At 52.3% G+C, this 19,520-nt stretch overlaps 1 protein-coding gene across 3 annotated transcripts; it reads right to left on the bottom strand.

The window, feature by feature from the left end:
• Positions 1 to 7,098: 7,098 nt before the first annotated feature.
• Positions 7,099 to 18,958, bottom strand: PROX1 (prospero homeobox 1). Of its 3 annotated transcripts, none has more exons than XM_061558880.1 (5): positions 18,714 to 18,958; positions 14,813 to 16,652; positions 11,058 to 11,189; positions 9,834 to 10,025; positions 7,099 to 7,643 (listed from the first exon to the last, which is right to left on the bottom strand). In XM_061558880.1, the coding sequence occupies exons 2-5, from the start codon at positions 16,535 to 16,537 to the stop codon at positions 7,458 to 7,460; spliced, it is 2,235 nt and encodes a 744-aa protein (XP_061414864.1). In that variant the 5' UTR covers positions 16,538 to 16,652; positions 18,714 to 18,958; the 3' UTR covers positions 7,099 to 7,457. The 3 variants fall into 3 exon arrangements, with proteins under 3 accessions (XP_061414864.1, XP_061414863.1, XP_061414865.1); XM_061558879.1 differs by having other exon boundaries at positions 18,720 to 18,958; XM_061558881.1 differs by lacking the exon at positions 18,714 to 18,958 and adding an exon at positions 17,057 to 17,120.
• Between the last annotated feature and the right edge of the window lie 562 nt (positions 18,959 to 19,520).

The raw sequence follows: 19,520 nt of genomic DNA, 5'->3' as shown, positions 1-19,520 counted from the left end.
TGAAGCCTGGGAATCCTGGAGCCCCGGAAATCCTGGAGCCCGGGAAACCAGGAGCCTGTGGATTCTGGAGCCTGTGAATTCTGGAGCCCGGGAATCCTGGAGCCTGTGGATTCTGGAGCCCGTGAATCCTGGAGCCTGAAAATCCTGGAGCCTGTGGATTCTGGAGCCCGGAAATCCTGGATCCTGGGAATTCTGGAGCCTGTGGATTCTGGAGCCCGTGAATCCTGGGGCCTGAAAATCCTGGAGCCTGTGGATTCTGGAGCCCGGTAAACCCTGGAGCCTGGAATCCTGGAGCCATTGGATTCTGGAGTCCGTGAATCCTGGGGGCCGAAAATCCTGGAGCGCAGGAAATCCTGGAGCTCAGCCCCTGGAGCTCTGGAGTGCCGATCTCTGTAACCATGGCTGTGGGTGACTCCCCCAAATGTCTCGAAATGAAGCGCAGGCAATGGCACAGCAATCTCGGCACCTCCCCGCTTGTCCTGACACTCACACGGGTTACAGTTAAACTCGTGCTCACACCAATGGGACTCTGCACTACGGCATGATATACATTCGATTTAAGTTGTTACTGTTTTTGAATGAGGTATGTGTGTTGGAGAATATACGTTTGATGTTGTAAATGTTCGATTTTTTCAATCGTATATGTATTCATGAAACCGCATTATGGTCGATATTGAAATCAAACAAAACTGCAAATCTGCAAGGGTTAGCGCTCGAGTCAGGGCTAGGGAAGTCACGGTGAGGATTAGTCGGGGCTGAGCTATTCGTTCGCGTTCGAATCAGTTCGGATTAGCTTTGGGTAGCAGCTTTGGCTTCACACGCAGGCAAGGATGAGGTCGCCCCTACGTGGTCACAGCGAGCAGCTGCGGCTGCTGGGAGCATGGCTGGAAAAAACGCGTTTTTCCAGCGGCAGGCATCAGGTTTTTTCTTTAATACAATTAAACCCGATTTCGGGGAATTAAAACCCGGTTTAATGAATACGAAACTCTGATCCAAGGCTTAGGCTGCTTCTTCGTCGGTGCTGCTATCGTACTCGGGGCCGTCGGGCACGGGGTAGTCGTAGAATGCGGCGGGCAGGTTGGTCTTGATGAACACGAGCTTCTCCTCCACAATCGTGGGCGCCAGTGAGTTCATTAGCTTGGAATGGATGAAGCCCATCGTTGAGAAGTGTGGTTCTGCAATTAGAGCCAATAAAACCGGATTTCTCCCAATCTCAGATGATCGGGTTTAATATAAAAATACAATTAAACCCGATTGTAAAATCCCCGACTGTGCCACCCTTGGTTGGGAGTAGCGTGCGCGTGTGGACAAACCCACAGCACGCAATGCACCCTCTTCCTTATTTAGCCAGGCACAGATCTGGAACACATTCAAGTTCACATTTCAAAGAAAACCCTGCGTACCTGGAGGCTGTGGGGACTTGATGAATGTTCTCCTGATCCCCCTTCCACACAGCCTTCCCTGATCCATCTCTCCATTAGTCTCTCCTGCACCCCCCCCGGCCCCCCCACTCAGACATCGTCTGCCTCTGCTCCACCTCTCCCGAACAAAGTCAACCCTGCACCCTCCTTCCAGATAATTTCTCCTGCTTCCCCTCCCAGGCACTCTCCAACTACTCCCCCTCCTCCCCGGCATATTCTCCCCTGTACCCCCTCCCTCCCTGACAGTCTTTTTTGCACCCCCTCTCCGACTCGGGCAGAGCGTGGACGTGGTTATTCAAGGCGAGCCCCCGAGGGAAGCACGTGAGCCCTGCTCTTCAAGTGTCTGAAAGCAATGACTTTGGAAAGTATGTCAGTGACACGAGGAGCACGGATTGCCAGCGCCATCAATCACCGACCAGGTTAAAATAGCACTTTTGACCTCCAGTAGTCCTCACCGAGGTGTCAGTCTTTTTTTTTTCCAGCAGTCCACATGGCCTTGTGACCCAACTTGGAGACGGGGCCTCGTAGATTTGACTCCCAAGCTCTGCTTGCACAGCCAACCCGGTCTGGAGTGGCCGCTCACCGCTGTGAGACTTTACAGGACGACAAATAGAAGCCTCCGGGACAAGCAACGCCTCGGAGCCCATCGCGAGCTGAACAGGCTGCCACACGGCGAAGCAAGCTCAGCAGTACCTGCTGCTGCTGCTGCTTCTTCAGGATATTCCGCAGAGCGTTGAGGGGTTATGGGGGTGAGGTCGCGGGGTTGTCCCTGGGGGGGGGGGGTCGGGGTGCAAACTCTGAAATGAGCCCCTCAACATCCCATGCTTCCCAAGTGCAATGGAGCAGCACACGTGCGAATATTTGCTCCACACTGGAATTTGTGCAAGATAAGTTCGGCACGTTCAAAACTTTGTAACTCGATGTTTGTGGGGTCACGCAAGGGCACTGCCTGACCCAGCTCTGAATTCCGCCAAATACACGTCTGTGTCGGTTTATGCACCGCAGAGAAGACCTCGCCACGCCTAGAGACCAGGCCTTATCAACATGTGCCAGAATCTGGATAAACATACCACTGTTGTGGGCAGGGCATGAGAAGACCTGTGTAACACAGGTAACGCGACTTTTACTGATAATGCTGTGGTACGCGTGTCAAATGCGTGACATGTCAATGCTGGAAGTGCTCATACGATTTGCCCGGTCCTGTAGTCGCAACGGCAACACCGTTTTGCGGTCGGAACGAGTGAACCGAACGTAAATGGTCTGCGTCACGGGTGAACCGCTCACCATCCGGTCCACCTGCGGGGGACACCGCTCATCCCGTTGTAACAGGCTAAAATAACCCCTGCCCAGATTAAACCCGGGTATAGTTTGGCCCAGGCGAGAGCATACCCGGGGGATAAAGTGTCCTAGGCTAAACTAGACCCCCCGGGGGTTTAAACTCGACTGGGCCAGACCATACCCCTCCAGGCCAGAACATGCCCCATGTGAAAGTTCAAACGAACTTCAATCGATATCTAAAAAGCGTATAAATGGAAGAATCTCAATTTGATCAATTGAAGCATTTTTAGGGTTAGGGATAGGGTTAAGGTAAGGGATAGGGTTATTATTAAAGTTTTTCTGGTTGAAGCAATCAAAGTCTATGTGTTTACAGTTTTAAATAAAATGTTGGAAAAAAATTGTAATTCATGTGTATATCGCTCAACACTATTACCATCATTGGGGTATGATTTGGCCTAGAGGGGTATAATTTGGCCTAGGCCATAATATACCCAGGTATGATCTAGCCTAGGCCGTTTACACCCCGGGTAGGCCTGGGGGTATACTACGGCCTGTTACACCGGCACGAGCTGCTGCTCCAGCTCGACGAATGAAGACTCGAGACAGCGAGGACTGTGACTCCAGAAACAAAGCGTTCTCTAAAGTGGGTTTTATTAACGGAGTTTTGTAATCGAGCACAAAAGCTGCGTGGAGTTAAACAGCGCTGCAGATACATTCAGCTGCGATGAAAGGCACAGAAGGCAGAATGCTTGCCCGGTGCGGGCGCGGGGAAAGGTGTTGTTGGGTATCTGAGACAGTGGTCTGGATAAGGCTGCAGCAGCATCCCCACTCCGACTTGCATCACAACCCAGCGTTGAATGGAAACCCAATGGAAAAATAAAAACTAACTAAAATGGAGCAGATTACCACCATCACAACATGTCTACCTTCCACAATAAATTACAATAAATTAGGTAAAATAACTTACAACACCAGCACAATGGAACATAAGTACTATAGTATATCAAGTATACTTTAAATCGTAACTAAATTCTAATCATTTGACGATCTGCTGATGGAATAAATATCAACAAAACCAACTCATGACACTTAATTTAAATAATTCTTAACTCAAACACTGGCAGGTAGAGAGACCTTGCACTCCCTTGCATATTCGTACAGCTGGATGTGGCGGAGCATCTATCCAACACGGACCGAGTCCCTGCCTCTGTCGCGGGAGGCAACGTTTGAACCGAAGCCGTGCCCTCAAACACAATGCCGCCAATGTTGAATGGTAGCGACAGGCATAGGGTGAAGGTGTTCCCCCGTTTGGAGAAAAGGTAGGCTTGAATTTCCAAAACGTGGGGGCTATCGGTGCCTCTCTCGCTGCCAGCTGCAGAACCACGAGGCACTGTCGTTTGTGAACCCAGTTTCTGGACATTGATCCAGGAGCATCCGTGCCCATGCTCAGCGTCTTCCACGCCCACTGCGCCACCGGCCAGAGCCCTATCACTGCCACTTGCACGCATTTCTGGAGCTACGACAGCTACGATGCCACCCGTTTCTTTACCCTCGTGGTCTCGTTCACCTGCGCAAGGAGAAACCAAGGCTCGAAAGTCACGTGTTAAAGTCGCAGCATTCCAGGCGTGCATGACGGAGGCACAGTCCCACAGCCGACAGCTGGTAGGTGCGAAATTACCAAAACCAGTGGCATAACTGTTAAGTCAGTCAGTGTTGTCATAACCGCAGCAATATTGAAGAAAATTATCCCATTGCTTATTGTTGAGCCAGGAATGTTATTCCAATGCCAAACAAGTGGAACTTGCCTTCACGCAAACAAGTGCTGCGTGGGGCATGCCCACCTTGTCCCCCACAGCACACTGCACACAGCTGGAATTTAAACTCCCCGGCTTTGGACTCTGTAGTTTAAACTCTTGTCGGCAAGCCTGGGTTGAAACGCAAGTGAGCAACTTTCTTGGCAACACGCGCAATGTCTCCAAGCCTACCGAGTACGTATTATGTATCAGTCATCGTTTTATTACAAAATAAAAATTGCTCTGTGAATATCAAATGTCTCAAGTGTCTTAAAAGCATTTCGAATGGGGGGGGAAACGACTTTTGTTGTTGATCCATTACAGTGAGCACAGGATGCTCAGTTCCCCCTGCTTGCTGCTGAACCCCTGCCCACCCCCAGTCCCGTGCTCCTCCTGAATTACAGAGTCCCTACTGACTGCCAAAAGCACTGCACACGCCACCATTATCCAGCAACGGATCTGCCGACTCGATTGCCCCGTTCACAGCGACGCAATGCAGAGCCCACGAGGCCACCATGGCGCCTAACCACGGGCCCTTTGGAGCAGTTCTTTTTTAAAAAGTCGATAACTCTACACTTCATTTGAATTGTGAAACTCTGGTCACACGTAAAAATATAACAAAACTGCGTGTAGTCTGCGCCGACGCAACATCGACACCTGCTTGGGCCAGTGGCGCTAGGCGGAAGTCTCACTTCAATGCCTCTCATCCTGAAGAGACCAAACAAAGGCTCCTCGAAATGCAGAGCCCACAGTGCCTTCACCACGTCTCCGAGTCAACATGTTAAGTGTGCGGCAACATACACAGAGCGGTGCACACATATTTATGCCATAGTTCAGTCTTTTCATAATTGTTGATATATGGTATCAGACCACTTTCGTGATAACTCAGTGCGTGCGTTCAGTAGTAGATAATCTAGACACCACATTTTCCTGATATTGGTATAAAACATTCTAAACTCCCACGCATAAATTACGTACCCGATTAGCATCCGTCTCTTTGCCCCATCACAAAGGACAGCAGAACAAAGCAGGACATACTGCCAATGACGGCAAAATTATTAAATGAGCACACGAATATCGCCACAGTGCTGGCTTTACCGTGTGTGTTGTCCTGAGAATCAAACAGAAATCTTCTTGCAAAAAAGTTAGCTCCCACGAGGCGCATTCATGGTTTCAGTGGACTTGGCTTTCATGGCTAATATGTTGAAAGCACATGGGGAAACACTGGAACGTTGAGCCAGAGGCCATGGCTCACATCCAAACCTGTCCCCCTTCGTGAAAACCATGGTCACATTTCTCATGTACATTAATTTTCCATATCCTGGCTTCGTACTTATGTAACAATGAAGGCTGCACTTGTGCACATAATGGACCATTCAGACCATCCCTGTCCAGGCTCCAGCAACGGGGCTGGTGAAATTTCACACCGGTGAGGATGGGCAGCGGCCTGAGAGGGGGAATGTGTGAACGGCCAAGTGCTGCGGCAGTTCTCTGCACGCACATCGACGAGTGGAGCCAAGCTGCACGGCCCGGGGGACACAGGGCAGCAAGAGGCTCGTGGCCGGAGCTCCCTGCACGCAATCGATTCAAAACCATCTCATGAGGAAATGCTTGTTCCTTTTCTGGATCTGCCAAATGCTCACCGTTGCGCCCTCGCTACAGCTGACAATTGCTCACTGCCGCCCACTGTGCGAGCACCGGTGGAGGGTGTTGAGAACCCAGCCCCGAGTTTCAGAGCCATCCCCTCCTCAACCTCTGCCATGGGCTCGTCTGCTGCCTGTCGGTCACCAGACGAGTACGAGACCACGTACGCTTATACGCACGGATCCCGATTCTCATCGTGCGTGCAACAGATGAGAAACATACATTTCTCAGGTAATCATTCACAACGCACGGGTCTTTAACAGCCACTCTCAAGTGTTATTGCTGTCTAGCAGGGTCACCGTTTCACCATGGTTGGGAGTCTCAAAGCCAGGCGAGAGACTTATACAATGAGGAATGAGGTCTCACACAAGACACTAGAAATGGGCAGGGGGTGGCCTGCGCCCCCTTCTATGAGGCTCACAGCTCCACGTGCAGCACTCAAGTTCTTGCTTAGAACGGTTTTTCTTTAGTATGTCAATCACATTCACTTTGAGGGGCCCCGTGCAATGACTTAAAAACGTAATGATAAAAAAGTGTAATTTTCTTCCTACTCCACCCCCTAACCCGGCCCCAAAATTTCAATGGCACTTTAAAGTCATTGAAGGACTCAGGGAATTGGTATCCAGGGTTCTCAGCCTGATCTGCCTCTGGGATGAAGCAATATAAAAAGTACATACACAGTTCTTAGCCTAATTATAATAAGCATGTATTATTTAAGCTCAATCTCAGAAACTACTCATCAAAACAAAAGGGATTTGGATGGATTTGTTTTGAAGCTGCAGATGGCGTTTGAAGCATTTATCCTCCCCATGTCGCTACAGACGAACTCTCAAGGGATGCCCTGCCCCTCCCCGTAATTCACAGTCCCTCCCCTTCACTGCCCATCCCCTCCCGTCGCTGCCCAGTCCCTGTTCGTGCTGCCCAGCTTCCTCCCCCACCCCTTGCTGCCCTACCCCTCCCCACAATGTCCAGTCAATTTGTCCACTTCTGTACTGCCGCAAGTAGCAATGTCCATCATTGTTACTGAAACAACAACAACTATGTATTACTGGCATAATGTAATCATTACTATTATGACTAGCATAGGAATACTCATTACTTAAGTATTTAATAATAATTGCTACCGACTGTTAAAACTCCAAAATCATTTGGAAAGCAGAGTATTTGGTGATTACGACTGGGATGTTTGCCGGAGAGGGGGCTGGGGAGTGCCGCTCCAGAGCTTGGCAGCGAGAAGCGGCACAGTAGAGCAGCTCGCAATGCAGGCAGCGCAGCGTCGCTCCCTCCTGCAGGTGGCACGGTGAGACGCAACGCCTCTCCGTCACTCCTGCAACAGCTCCTGCAGGCAGCATGGAGAGCGGAAGACCTCGGGCACAGGGCTGTCCAGCTTGCAGATTATTTTGTAGATGAATTTCTTCCAGGATGGGTCTGCGTCTCTGCCGGCCTTGACGGCTGCGTAAAACTCTCGCAGGGTGATCCCCGCCACCTCCAGGAAGGTCTCCGGCACCTGTGGCACACAATACGAGATCATCAGTGGCTCAAAATCCAGCCTGAATACCCTCACGCAAGCCCAAAACATAGGCGTGGGTTGTCACAATGTTAAAATAAAACACTTTCATGTTACTATTCACAAAAAACTCATCCTTTACATTGCTTGATGCTGAGTATCATGAGGATGTTGATTGTATGTGTATTCTTACATAAGTGAAGGATAACAGGTTACTACCAATAAAACCTTTACACATAACAACTTTACGTTGTTTTCTGCAACCAATGGCTCCTCTTGCTTATTCGGCATCTAATAATTTGGCTCCTTTGAAACACACGGGGATTCAGGCTGTTAGGCACTTAACGACGCATTGAGTCATCTTATAAAAATCGATCATCATGCCCACAAAACACGCATCAAATCGTGCGTAGAGCATCTACAGTACTATATTTTACTGTTACATCGACGCAAATGGAGCAAAGAAACGAGCCGAAAAAGGAATCAATTTTTTTAAACGAACAGCAACACAGTTAGGACAATATAAATGCTGTGAGGTCAAACTGCCAACGCGTCTAAAACCCGACATAACAAAGTCGCGATCATTCACGAGTGCATGCTCAGGTTTAAAAACAAAACTGTACAAAACAGCAATACTCCCGTTAATCAGTATAATGTACACTTTAGGCTTAACATCTAAACATATCATCGCTGTGTGGGTCCTGTCCACAATACGTGAATTCACGCAAGGAGAGGGGATAAAAAAACACAAGCAGAGGAGCGTGGAAGCAGGAGTGCGGCCAGCTGACAGCACTCTTAATTGAGAGCACACGAGTGACCCATTGCATTGTGCTCCTGCCCCAACCGGCAGATGGCTCAAACAAAACCAGGCAGACTCCGCTCGCTCTTGCAGAGCCTGCGGCTGCCAAGCGCTGGCACGGGGGCAGGGCGTTCCCGCTGCTCTTTGCCTCCTCTTTTCATCGCGGAAAACCGTGGACACGGCACAGCACCGCAGACTGCACTGGGCGTAGACGACCACCCTCCCCCCCCTTCCCCTCCCCCGCCTCCGATGCTCTCAGACATCCCCCAGGAGCCCAGAGCGGCCTTCAATGTCCGTGTACTGAGTCCCACCAAGGGCCCTCAGCACACCGTGCTCGGCTCCAAGAACTGGAAGCGCACCCAACAAGGGGAACCCCCAAACTCCCCTCTCATTGAGCCTTTGAAGAGCCATCGATTACCCTCCCAGGGCATCTGATGCCACTCCGCAAACGCTCGTCTCCCCTTTGTGAACCCGCAGCGAAAACACGTGGCAGGGTAAGCAACTGTCCCCTTGCAGCGCTGCATCCTCTAATGGAACTCTAACTAATGTTATCGTCTGGGTATGTGTAGCGAGTGGGTACTGGTTAGTGCAGTGGTGCTGCCGGAAAGGAATAAGAAATGTCCTTTTCAGTGACGGACACTAAGTAACGTGCATACAAAATAGGCGCCTTGAGACATTAGTGGAAGGCACCTTACAAATAAATGTAAAATATAATTATTAGTGTAATGGATTTCTCAACAGGAAGTTATTTTCGGGAGGCTATGTAGGCTCTGCTTTCCCATAACAGAAGGCCTTCAAAAGCAGACCAATAGCCATAGCGCTCACTCACAAACCTCTACAGAGAGAAGCTTTAGAAGGCATCACAACACATGCCCAGTCTCGGCAGATCAGTGTGCAATTTGCTGGAAATCTGCACATCATCTATACGAGCTACTCGCATACAGATGATGTGCAGGTGACCAGGGAGGGGAGACGCCGTGGCTCAGCAGCTGCTGTATGCGTCTCCTATGGGACGAACGGCACAAGCACCGGCTCAACGTCAGTGGAGCAACTACGCGGCCTTGGACACAAGAGTGTCTCACCACACTGCGTGCCTCTCACCATGCTTACTGCGTATTTAAATTCACATGGCTGCTTTTGTACCCCAAAGGATGCCCACCTGCTCTGTAAACTTGAGGTTAATCCAACCACCAATCAGAGCCCCACCTTGGCCAGCACTGCCCGCGGATGTTTCTACACTGGAATCGAAGTGCCGGGCGCCCATCCACAATGGCCGTGGTGCGTCCCATGGGTCAAGAGTCACTGCGTATGGACTATAGTCGGTGTGCCGCGCGTGCATGCCCGCACAGGGGTGCACTGGTTCACGAGCGCGTGCCGATGAACGTGCTTGCCTGGAAATCGTTGGACTTGTTGTAGTGAGCGTTGATCGCCTTGAAGAGCTCGGAGTCGCGAGTGACGCCCAGCGTCTCCCCGTCAAGCCCCTCGGTTACCGCAGCGCGTGCAAACTTCTCCATCTGGATGTAGTAGAACTCGCGGAAGTTGCTAAACCACTTGATGAGCTGCGACGTCGTGCACCTGTTAAACTGCACCACAGACACCATGCACGCTTCTGTGACTCACTACTCGGTGTTGTCTGAAGTGCTTGCACATTTTGGCTAATTGATACCACTTCTTTCATATTTTTACTTGTTAAATTATCATTTATGTAGGTTGAGCATCTTTTGCACCAAATGCAGCCAACCGTGCCAATCGTAGGTACAAGAATGTCAAGCTTATTTTCAAGAAAACACACACCTGCAACATGCACACGGTCAAACACAAGCCCGCCAACTCCCCCATGACGTGCATCTGCTACACTGACCCATTGTCACCAGTGAGACACGGACAGCATCTGTCGATGATTTAGCCTCATTAAGCGATGGCTTTGGGGATGCAGGAAAATAGAGCAGTGCTACCAGATGGGGGAGGGGGGGGTAATGCTCAAGTTTAATTCTTAACATGAACAATCAGCGCACACGGGGAAACAAGCACACAGAGACACCACCAGTACACAAGGAGACAAGCTCACACAAGGAGGCCAGTGAGCAGAGATCAGCACACACTCTCACAGCCAGATCATCACATATAATCGGGAAACCAGCATACACACCCACACACACGCCAGTAACCAGCACATACTCAGAGATCAGGATCAGCAAAGACAGGGAGTAGGGCACACAGGCACAGCTAACTGAAACAATTACAGATCATTTGAATGCAGATCCACAGCAGCAAGGTGAAACACAGCCAAACAACGGTACGAACATTGAGATACGGGGAGGTCAAGCAGGACGTCCCCCACCTAGGGCCCGTGAAGGCACAAGGGGTACATGAGTCACAGGATATGTAGCAAAAACAAACCCCACTCAACCGTCCCTTGAAAACCAAGTACCGTCGCCTCACACTCCAGCGGCGAGACTTGTCCCATCTGCGTATTATCATGGTACATCACACTATTCCCACTCCCCCCCCCACCAACACGTATATAAAACTAGAAATGGCGAAGTAGACATGTTGTGGTTATGGTAGCAGTCGCTGCTGCTGCTGAGGTGATTGCTGGTTCAGACGCGGCTGACCTTGACATCCGGGAAGTAAAGCTTGAGCATGTTGGAGCTGGGATAGCGCGAGTAGAAGAACATGAGTTTGGCCTTCTTGAGGTGGTGCGGAGTGAGGCCCTCCTGCAGCAGGGGCTGGACCATGAGGCCGTCCTGAACAGGGCCTCTCGTCAAGGAGCACAGAGGAACCCGGGGCGACACTCGCAGTTTCATCATCACGTGCACTCGCCATCTTCATTGCGTGTCCTTCATTATGAGTGTCCATTATCACACGTTAATTATGTTTTCATCGTCCTCACAAGCATCATCACCAACACGAGCATGCTATGCATTCATAGCGATTAATTGCACCTGTAACAACGTGGGCTCGGGTCACACGCGTGCACTCAAAGGCCTCCCCCCTCTGTCAGCCTGAAAAGGCTCAGGATAATTACTCCCATCAACAGCTGAATGCACGCAAGCACGTACACACAGGAATACATGTACTCAGTCATGCGTCGCCTTCATGTGACGAAACCCAAGGTCATGACGCAGCTGCTGCATGGCTCGAGTCATAACCCACGCCCCCACGTGAGCCGGCTTCACCACCTCCACTGCCGATCACGAGCAGGGCTGAGACTGCGGCAAGTCAGGCTCCACTCTGCATTAGGCGAGCAGGCCATGGGCTCATGCCGGAGAATTCCTTCTACGTTCAGCAAAAACACCAGGCTTAGCACTTTACAATATCCACACGAATAATAAAATCCACACGACTGCGTAATTGGCATAACGTTATGGCACGTATTAGTTTACCCGTTTTACGCTGTAAGCATTCTGAAGGTTTTTAAAACGATGCGATACAGGGCTCGCATTGTGAGGTCAGGAGGAACAGATGCTGCCGCAGGAGGCGTGGCTCCGTCACGAGCGGTCCCCGTGGGGTTGTGGGACCTACAGATTTACGACTCCCGAGCCAAACCAGCTCCAGACACCAAGGCACACAACTGTGCATGGTGGCCTTCACACTCACACCCACATCTGCTGTGAACTGAGAATTCATTTCACGAGTATATAATGAGCTGTTGGGACACGTGACCATGAGTGCCAACCGATGCTACACTTAGCCTCCAGGCTTTGCAGGAAGCACTGGACGAAGATGAATCAATAGTAGTTCGGTTTCTGTTCTCCAGCAAGCACATGTGGAGCCTTAAGACCTCAATTGCATCTGACAGGTGAGATCGAAACCCATCATCTTCAGTTCACGAGTAGCGTGAAGCACAAATTCACTCCGATGGCTAACGCCGACAACACGGACAACTCCCACGCAGCGCCCGGTCAGTCGCCCAGAGGCACTGGTGTCTGGGGGGAGCCATGTTGCTCTATAAACAATGTTGCTCTGAGACATGAGCAGCACACTCTGGAGAACTGGACCCCTAACTGTGGAAGGGCACTGTGGCAGTCAATGCCAGCAAGCGTCAGGGTAAGTCCACCACACTGGGATAGCGACATGGGGAGCCGCAAGCCACATAGACGGATACATGCGCGGCATGCCCAAAGAACAACCAAATAGCCATGATCTTTAAGCGCAAAGTACAACGATCATAATCTTTGCCCTTTCAAGGCCATGGACGAGTGTGGGTGTGGGGAGAGACTGAGGTTTATGAATAAAATGATAAACATCGGGAGATAAGGAAAACAGTCAATTTCGCAGGCAGGCAGGCAGGGTGGGTGCTCTTTTCCTGTGCGCTAAACACAAAAGACAGCAGCTCCACCCCGTGCTCTGCCAGGAAGATAAAGCAAACAATGAAAATGGTGTAACCCGAGACACAGGAGCAGGTGCAGGAGGCTGGAACCAAGAAAGGGAGGATGATGGGGGTGGGGGAACAGAGTGCTTGAGATTCATCGAGTGACAAACGCTTCTCACAGTGCAGTCATGGCCACGCTGACCTCCGCCTCCACAGTTCAAGCCAAGCCCGAGGTCTTGATCGAATCCACAACACCCTCGCAAGCCTTAGTCATTCCACTTCGGTCAATTCGCTGAAGACATTTCTGCATCTCTCAAGCATTCGGAAAGGAAGAGTCATTCTGTCTTAACTTGGACCGCTCCGGCACACCTGGGAGAGGCAGGTTCAGCCTCCGTGTGAAGAATGGCCCTGCCAAGGGCTTGCCAAGGGACTCATGTGGAGCATGGAAATAGCCCCATGGACGAGGTCGAGTTCAAACTCATTATAGCAGGATTGAATTACCATGCGGCTAGGCCAAGAGCCCCGTGGATGGGTGTTCAGCAGCCATGGCTCCTCCGCCAAAGACAAGAGCTCAGCACTGGCAGGCCCCGTTTCACATCAACACTCGCAAAACCCACTCGTACTACTCAAGGTCACTCTCAAACAAAGTACAATTCCCAAGAGCTCACCTTGGAATGTGTATTGTGTGTACTGTGTACACAGACAGTGTGTTGTGTATACATATGGGGTATACAAAACACAATGTCTAGATGATTCACTGGACAAACAAAGATTCATCATTTTGGCAGGGAAGCCCTTTTCCGAGTCATATCTAAAATTGTCCAAAGTTGTCCCAATACTAACATTCCTAATTCACTGTAAATGTAAGCACACTTGCCTGGACAGAATGCAATTTCTGGTATATTGGAATTCTAGAATTTCCAACCCAAAAAGGCAAAAGTTTACTTTTAAATTACAATAATGATCTGCTCACCCAAGTCAGGTGGGATTGTGACACAACTGTAATTATGTGCTACTGTTCTGTACATAACCAAGTCAAGTGACATGAAGATTCCTCGTGTCACCCAACAAGAGGATGATATGCAGCGCCCGTCACTGAACAACTCATGGGCTACGTCTTGGCCACGGGTGACTCGTACACATACGGATACTTCTACTCCAGGCTGTGCGTTTCACACTGTTGACATGTTTATTACTTTGCTCAAACATTAATTCCTTTGACTGGAATGATGACTAATGCTGCCTTGATGTTGTCTCAAGTCTCCATCGTAGGAGATGAAAAACCTCCGGATGGCCCCTTGGGGCTGTGGATAAATTTTTCATTAGTTTAGACAAAGGTATGAATCTAATGCAACTGACATCAACAATCACTGACACTATAACAGCAAGTGACATCCCAAATATGATCAAATCCGTGCCTTGACATATCAGGAATTAAACCAAACAAATTGTTCAAAAGGTGAATTTCACAAGCACTCCCAAAATCTATCAACAATTCCATTTGAAAGACCTCTCATTCTTCTCCCACCTCGCTACCAGCCTCCTATCCTGCTGTCACCATCTACTCGCGCAACCTCAGATGAGACAAATGTGAAGCGATTGGTTGTCATGCCAACAAGTGCAGCTGAACATATCACCCAGAAATCTTAATGTCTCAGCCAAGGCTTCGCTCATAGACGCATGCATTTCATGCTGTGCCGATTAGCTTCAAGCACCAAAGAAATCAATTTTGAATCAAATGAACGGTAATTGTCATTGCCCTTTTGATGGACGAGCATGCAAATTCTGCATATCTTCAATTAACAACACTAACCAGGGGTACCCTTGAACTCGATAAGCGATGTGTGCATGGATAGATCATCAGTACATACATATGATAGGCCACGAAGTTTAGGGGAGTGGTAATGGGGTAGTGGAAGCAAGTGGGGAGAGCGAGATATGGATGGGGATAGTTTCACAACCGCGCAAGTTCACCCACGGACATGCGGGAAATTCCGCGAGTGCACATGTGTGACTAAGCAGACCAAGTTTGCTCGCTGAGGTTTTGAAGGATACGGTGGTGGTGGCATAGGGGGAGACGTCGCTGGTGTCCTGCAGGTCCCCGCACTCAGACTTCACCAGTGAAGTGGAGAGACCATCTCCAGAGCTGCTGGTCAAGGTTGGAGATGTGGCAGCGATGGGAGGCCCTCCTACCAGCCCAGTGTTACCTGGTGGCTCTCCTAGAAACTGTGCCCTCCCTGGCAAGTCTTTGGCAAGATCCAGAAGCACTGGAGACAGGCCCCCATCCTCCTTACGAGTGCTCCCCATGCCCTCCTTAGTGGCTGTGCCGCCTGGCTCACACAGGGGCTTGGGCAGCGAGGAGAGCAGAGGAAGGGGCAGCCTGAGGTGGTGCAGCGAAGAGCCGGGGAACCCCGGAGAGCAGAGCAGCGGGAGGCCAGCAGAGTGGTGATTACCAAACAGTGCACCCTTGGAGGATCGCCCTTCAGAGTAGGACTTTCGTACAACCAGTGGAAGGGCCTCCGTCTGGTCTACATAACCTTCTGTTGCATTGGCTGTGACGTGAAAAGGCCTATCGTCCAAGCTTCTGCCCAGGACATCACTTAGGCACTGTGAGAGGCGGTTGTTAGTCTTGACATCGTGTCTTTCCCCGTTCGTTGTGGGCCTCCCCACCAGTGAGGTCTTCAGCTGTAGGGGAGCCGTGGTTAGTCGGGGACTGTGTGGTTTCGCTGAGAACATCCGCACAACCGAGTCCACCACCTGAGACACAGCACCATGGAGCCCGTTCTTAAGAGCCTCTGCAAAGTCATCTCCATCCTCTTTTAGGAGGTCATTGTGCACCCTCTGTCCATTCTCCACTCTGTTTCTTGAGGGACACTTTGTGTGAATCCTGTCATTTGCCTCAAACCTGCAATCATTCACTGCTGTCCGGGAACAATGGCGAGCATCGTCGAAATAATCGGCAGCCTCGCGCAAGGGGGCGCGAAGCTGAGAGTGCCTCCCTACCCGCATAGACGCACTTTCATCTGCAGAGTCCTCTCCAGTGTGGTCCTCCAACTCGGAGTCGCTGCTGCTACTGCTGTACACCTGGAAGAACTTCTCCTGCAGCTGGCGCAGCTGCCTCTGTAGGTCCTCCAGCTGTTGCTTCAGGCGCCGCCTCTCCTCGGCACACTGCTCCCCTGTCTGCCTGCTGCCCTGCCGGGACCGGCGTGTCCCCCGAGAGCCCTGGCTCTGTTGCTGGGGTAGGCGTTGCTTACGCTTGTTCTCCCGCTGTTGCTGTGATGTTGGTAGGTGAGGGCCTTGGCTCTGGGGACTCGACCTCGGAGGGTGGGGAGGCCCCCCTGGCTCCTCTGTCATGTCTGAGGGACAGGGCCTCTCTCCTGCAGCGATGCACGCCTCATCATCCCTCTCCCCACGGCAAGCGGTGCCAACGCCCAGTGGAGAGTGGCTCATGCCACGGATGATGCTCTCAACGCGGGCGCGCTTGGCCTGTAGGTGCTCATCCAGGGGCCGGTTGCCCACAGGCGATCCTCTTTCCTGGCCCGAGTCACTTCCCTGGCGCTCGGTGCCCTCGGAGCCATGCCGCTTCCTGCACACTGCGCCTGGCACCAGTGAAGAGTTGCTTCCACTGCTGGCGCAGCGCTTGAGGAGTGCGGTGCCGAGGTGTCCAGGTGAAGCAGGCTCTGTTGTGCGGAGCAGCTGATCCAGAATGGTGGAGCCCGCGGCCGCCTCCCTGGTGCCGTCAGGGGCATTGCCCTCGGGGCTGGGAAGCACCACACTCATGGGCGCCGAGGGCCTCCTCCCCACGCTCACGTTCCACGCGTCGCTCTTCCCGGATGCTCTAGTGCATCACTGAACAGCACAGGCGTCGAGTGACCACTGCATCAAAGCAGCATCGCTGAGAAAAACAAATACAGAGGGATTTGGTGAGTGATGCTCTCACTGCAATGACACAGAATTTCAAATTGTAACCAGGCAATGCAAGCTCCGGTAAAGCCATTTCAGGTATCACATCTGTTTTCTACAACCATGAATATGGAATATTTTATATTCAAAATAACTCTTTAAAAATGAGATCTCCAAGTCCATTGCATATTCAGAATTGCAATATTTTAAACTCGAACAATAGATAATAAGCATGCAGTCGAGGAAGCAACATCGTTGGCTCGGCAGGGACAGCGACCGCTCAACCTGACACCGTCATTACTAAACATTTGGCAGCAACAGCTCGAAGCCTGGGGCCAGGGTGCTAGCGTCCAGTGTGACACCGTCTTGTTGTGAAGCGTATTCAAAGTACCGTACCGAGATTCACTCCATTTGGATGGGGGGGAGAGGGGTGGTGGGGGAGGTGGCGATTGAGTCAGCCGAGCCCCTGCGGCTAGGAGGCTGCTCAGCCTTGTTGCACCTCACGATGGATTCCCCATTAGCCCAGCCCTGGGGAGAGAGAGGCACGGGAACCAAGTCCTGAGCCGCCCATCCAGCTGGCGCGGCTTAATGGGGTCCGTACCCCCCCCCCAACCCCGTCACGCACGCGGCAGCACTCGTGTCCCAGGATGCTAACTCGAGGGAGATGGGAAAAGCAAGATTTACATCTCCTGTGTGGCGCATTGGAAACGCGACGTGCGGCGCCGTGACCCCAACGCGCTTCCGCGGAGGCGCGCGTCTGCCCAGCGCGGCGCTCATAACGGGATGTGGGACAGAGGCCGGCCCCCTCCCCCCAACCCCTTCCCCACAACCCCCTCGCCCCAACCCCTTCTCTTCTTCCCCACCACCACCACCAAGCCGACAGAAGCGCCCTTCTTGAACGATCTGTGCGCGCCTCGTTCTCCCCCCCACACCCAAACGACGCGTCGTGGCTTTGATGCGACCGGCCGCTTTCCGTCCTCGCCAGATAAACCCGGACCCTGGGACCCTGGAACCCTGGGACCCTGAACCCCCGGGGACCCTGGGACCCTGGAACCCCCGGGACCCCCGGGACCCCGGGACCCTGCCTGGGACCCTGGAACCCCCGGGACCCCGGGACCCTGGGACCCTGGAACCCCCGGGACCCCGGGACCCTGGGACCCTGGAGACCCTAGGACCCTGAACCCTGGAACCCCCGGGACCCTGGAGACCCTGGAGACCCTGGGACCCTGGAACCCCCAAAATGTCCCCACAAAACTCTTTTAAAGGACGCGAGGCTACGCAGCAGCGCGCCCAGACGAGCGCACACGTGGGCGATCCCATCAAGTGGCAATTAAACACGGCGCGCGGCTGTGATTAGGTGGCCGTCATCATGCAATTTGGAGGGAATTACTGGGCGCGGCAACAATCACGACACCGCTCATTATGGCAGACACTCGCACGCAGACGCCAGCCACCACCACCACCCCCACCACCCCCCTGCTCACGGCAGAGCCCCAGGAGGAGCCCCAGGAGGAGCACGCCGCGTAGGGACACCGCTCGCGAGCTCCAAACTCACGCCGCGATCGTGGCCCCCGGGGTGAGGATCTTACGGTGGGAGTTCGGAGAAAGTCATGGATGAAGAAGGATACACTGTAGAGTTAAAGAGTCGGCGTCCGGGTCTGAGGTGGGGCGTTGATTACTAACGATTAAGGCGGGGTTAAGGTAGAGTCGGGGTGGTGGTGGTGGGGGGGTCACGGTGAAAGTGAGGGTCACGGTGAGACGTGGAGACGTCAGTCGCGCACGGAGGAGACAAAGGACGCGGAGGACAAAGGAGACGGCCCCGCCACGAGGATGAAGGGAACGGGGCGCTCCTCCCGGCCCTCTCCCTGCCTCCCTCCCTCTTACAATCTCTCCTTCTCTCTGTTACCCCCCCCCCCCCCCACCGCTCCGCTCCGTGACTCTCCTTTTCCGTCTCATCTCCCTGCCTCTCCCGATGTCCCCCCCCCCCCCCCCCCTCCTCGTCTCCCGCTCCCCCGTCGTCTCCCTCCCCGTCTCCCCTGGGCTCGCTCCGCACCTTTACCTGTCGGGACTCGGGCGACGAGAGCCTCCCCGGGGTAGACGCAGCACTTCGGCACTTGGCTGAAGGGGCTCCCGAGGCTCTGAGCTCCCGCCTCTGGACTCCAGACTCGGGCTCCTGGCTCCCGGCTTCTCTGCTCGTGTCTCCCGGCTCCTGGGCTCGTGGCTCCCGGCTTCTCGGCTTCTCGGCTCGCCGCTTGGTGACCCCGGCCCACGGATTCCGAGCTCTGAGGCTCCGCGCCGGGCGCCAGGGAGTACAGTGCGGTCAGGGGGCGGGGCCTCGAGGAGGTGGAGTCGGGCCAGGGGGCGGGGCCAGGGGGCGTGGAGGTGGAGCCAATATCGAGGGGGCGGGGTTTCGAAGGCGTGGCTATGTAAAGGCAGTCCCTCCAGAAAAACGCGGAGTTTTTTGGTGATTGTTGCGGGCAAAAATCGTTGATTATGCGGCACGTTTTCTTAAAAAATGCGATGGAATATGCGGGATATTTATGCAATTTTATGCGATTAAATTGCGGGAACTTGCAAAAATTGCGGGAACTTGCAAAAACTGCGGTTTGATGAAAAAGAGAAAAAAAAGTGATTCCCCCAACACCCTATTCACTAGGCTACTACTTTAATGTAAAGAGTCATTTCTTATTACTTCCTATGATAAGCACGCATACTACATCACAGAAAGTGCTGGGAATATTTAAGTTCTCATCTTGTTTTATTTCAGACCTTAACAAACAGATGGCTCAAACTTACAAAACATTGAGTCGAACAAGTTCTGTAGCTTTACAAAATGAATATGCTACAACTTCTGTAAAAA

Source organism: Lethenteron reissneri, chromosome 25 (assembly GCF_015708825.2).
Source record: "Lethenteron reissneri isolate LAM-NWPU_2019-01 chromosome 25, ASM1570882v1, whole genome shotgun sequence".
Taxonomy (NCBI): Eukaryota; Metazoa; Chordata; class Hyperoartia; order Petromyzontiformes; family Petromyzontidae; genus Lethenteron; species Lethenteron reissneri.
The sequence above is the reverse complement of the archived record's forward strand: the minus strand, read 5'-3'. Positions and strand labels throughout refer to the sequence as shown.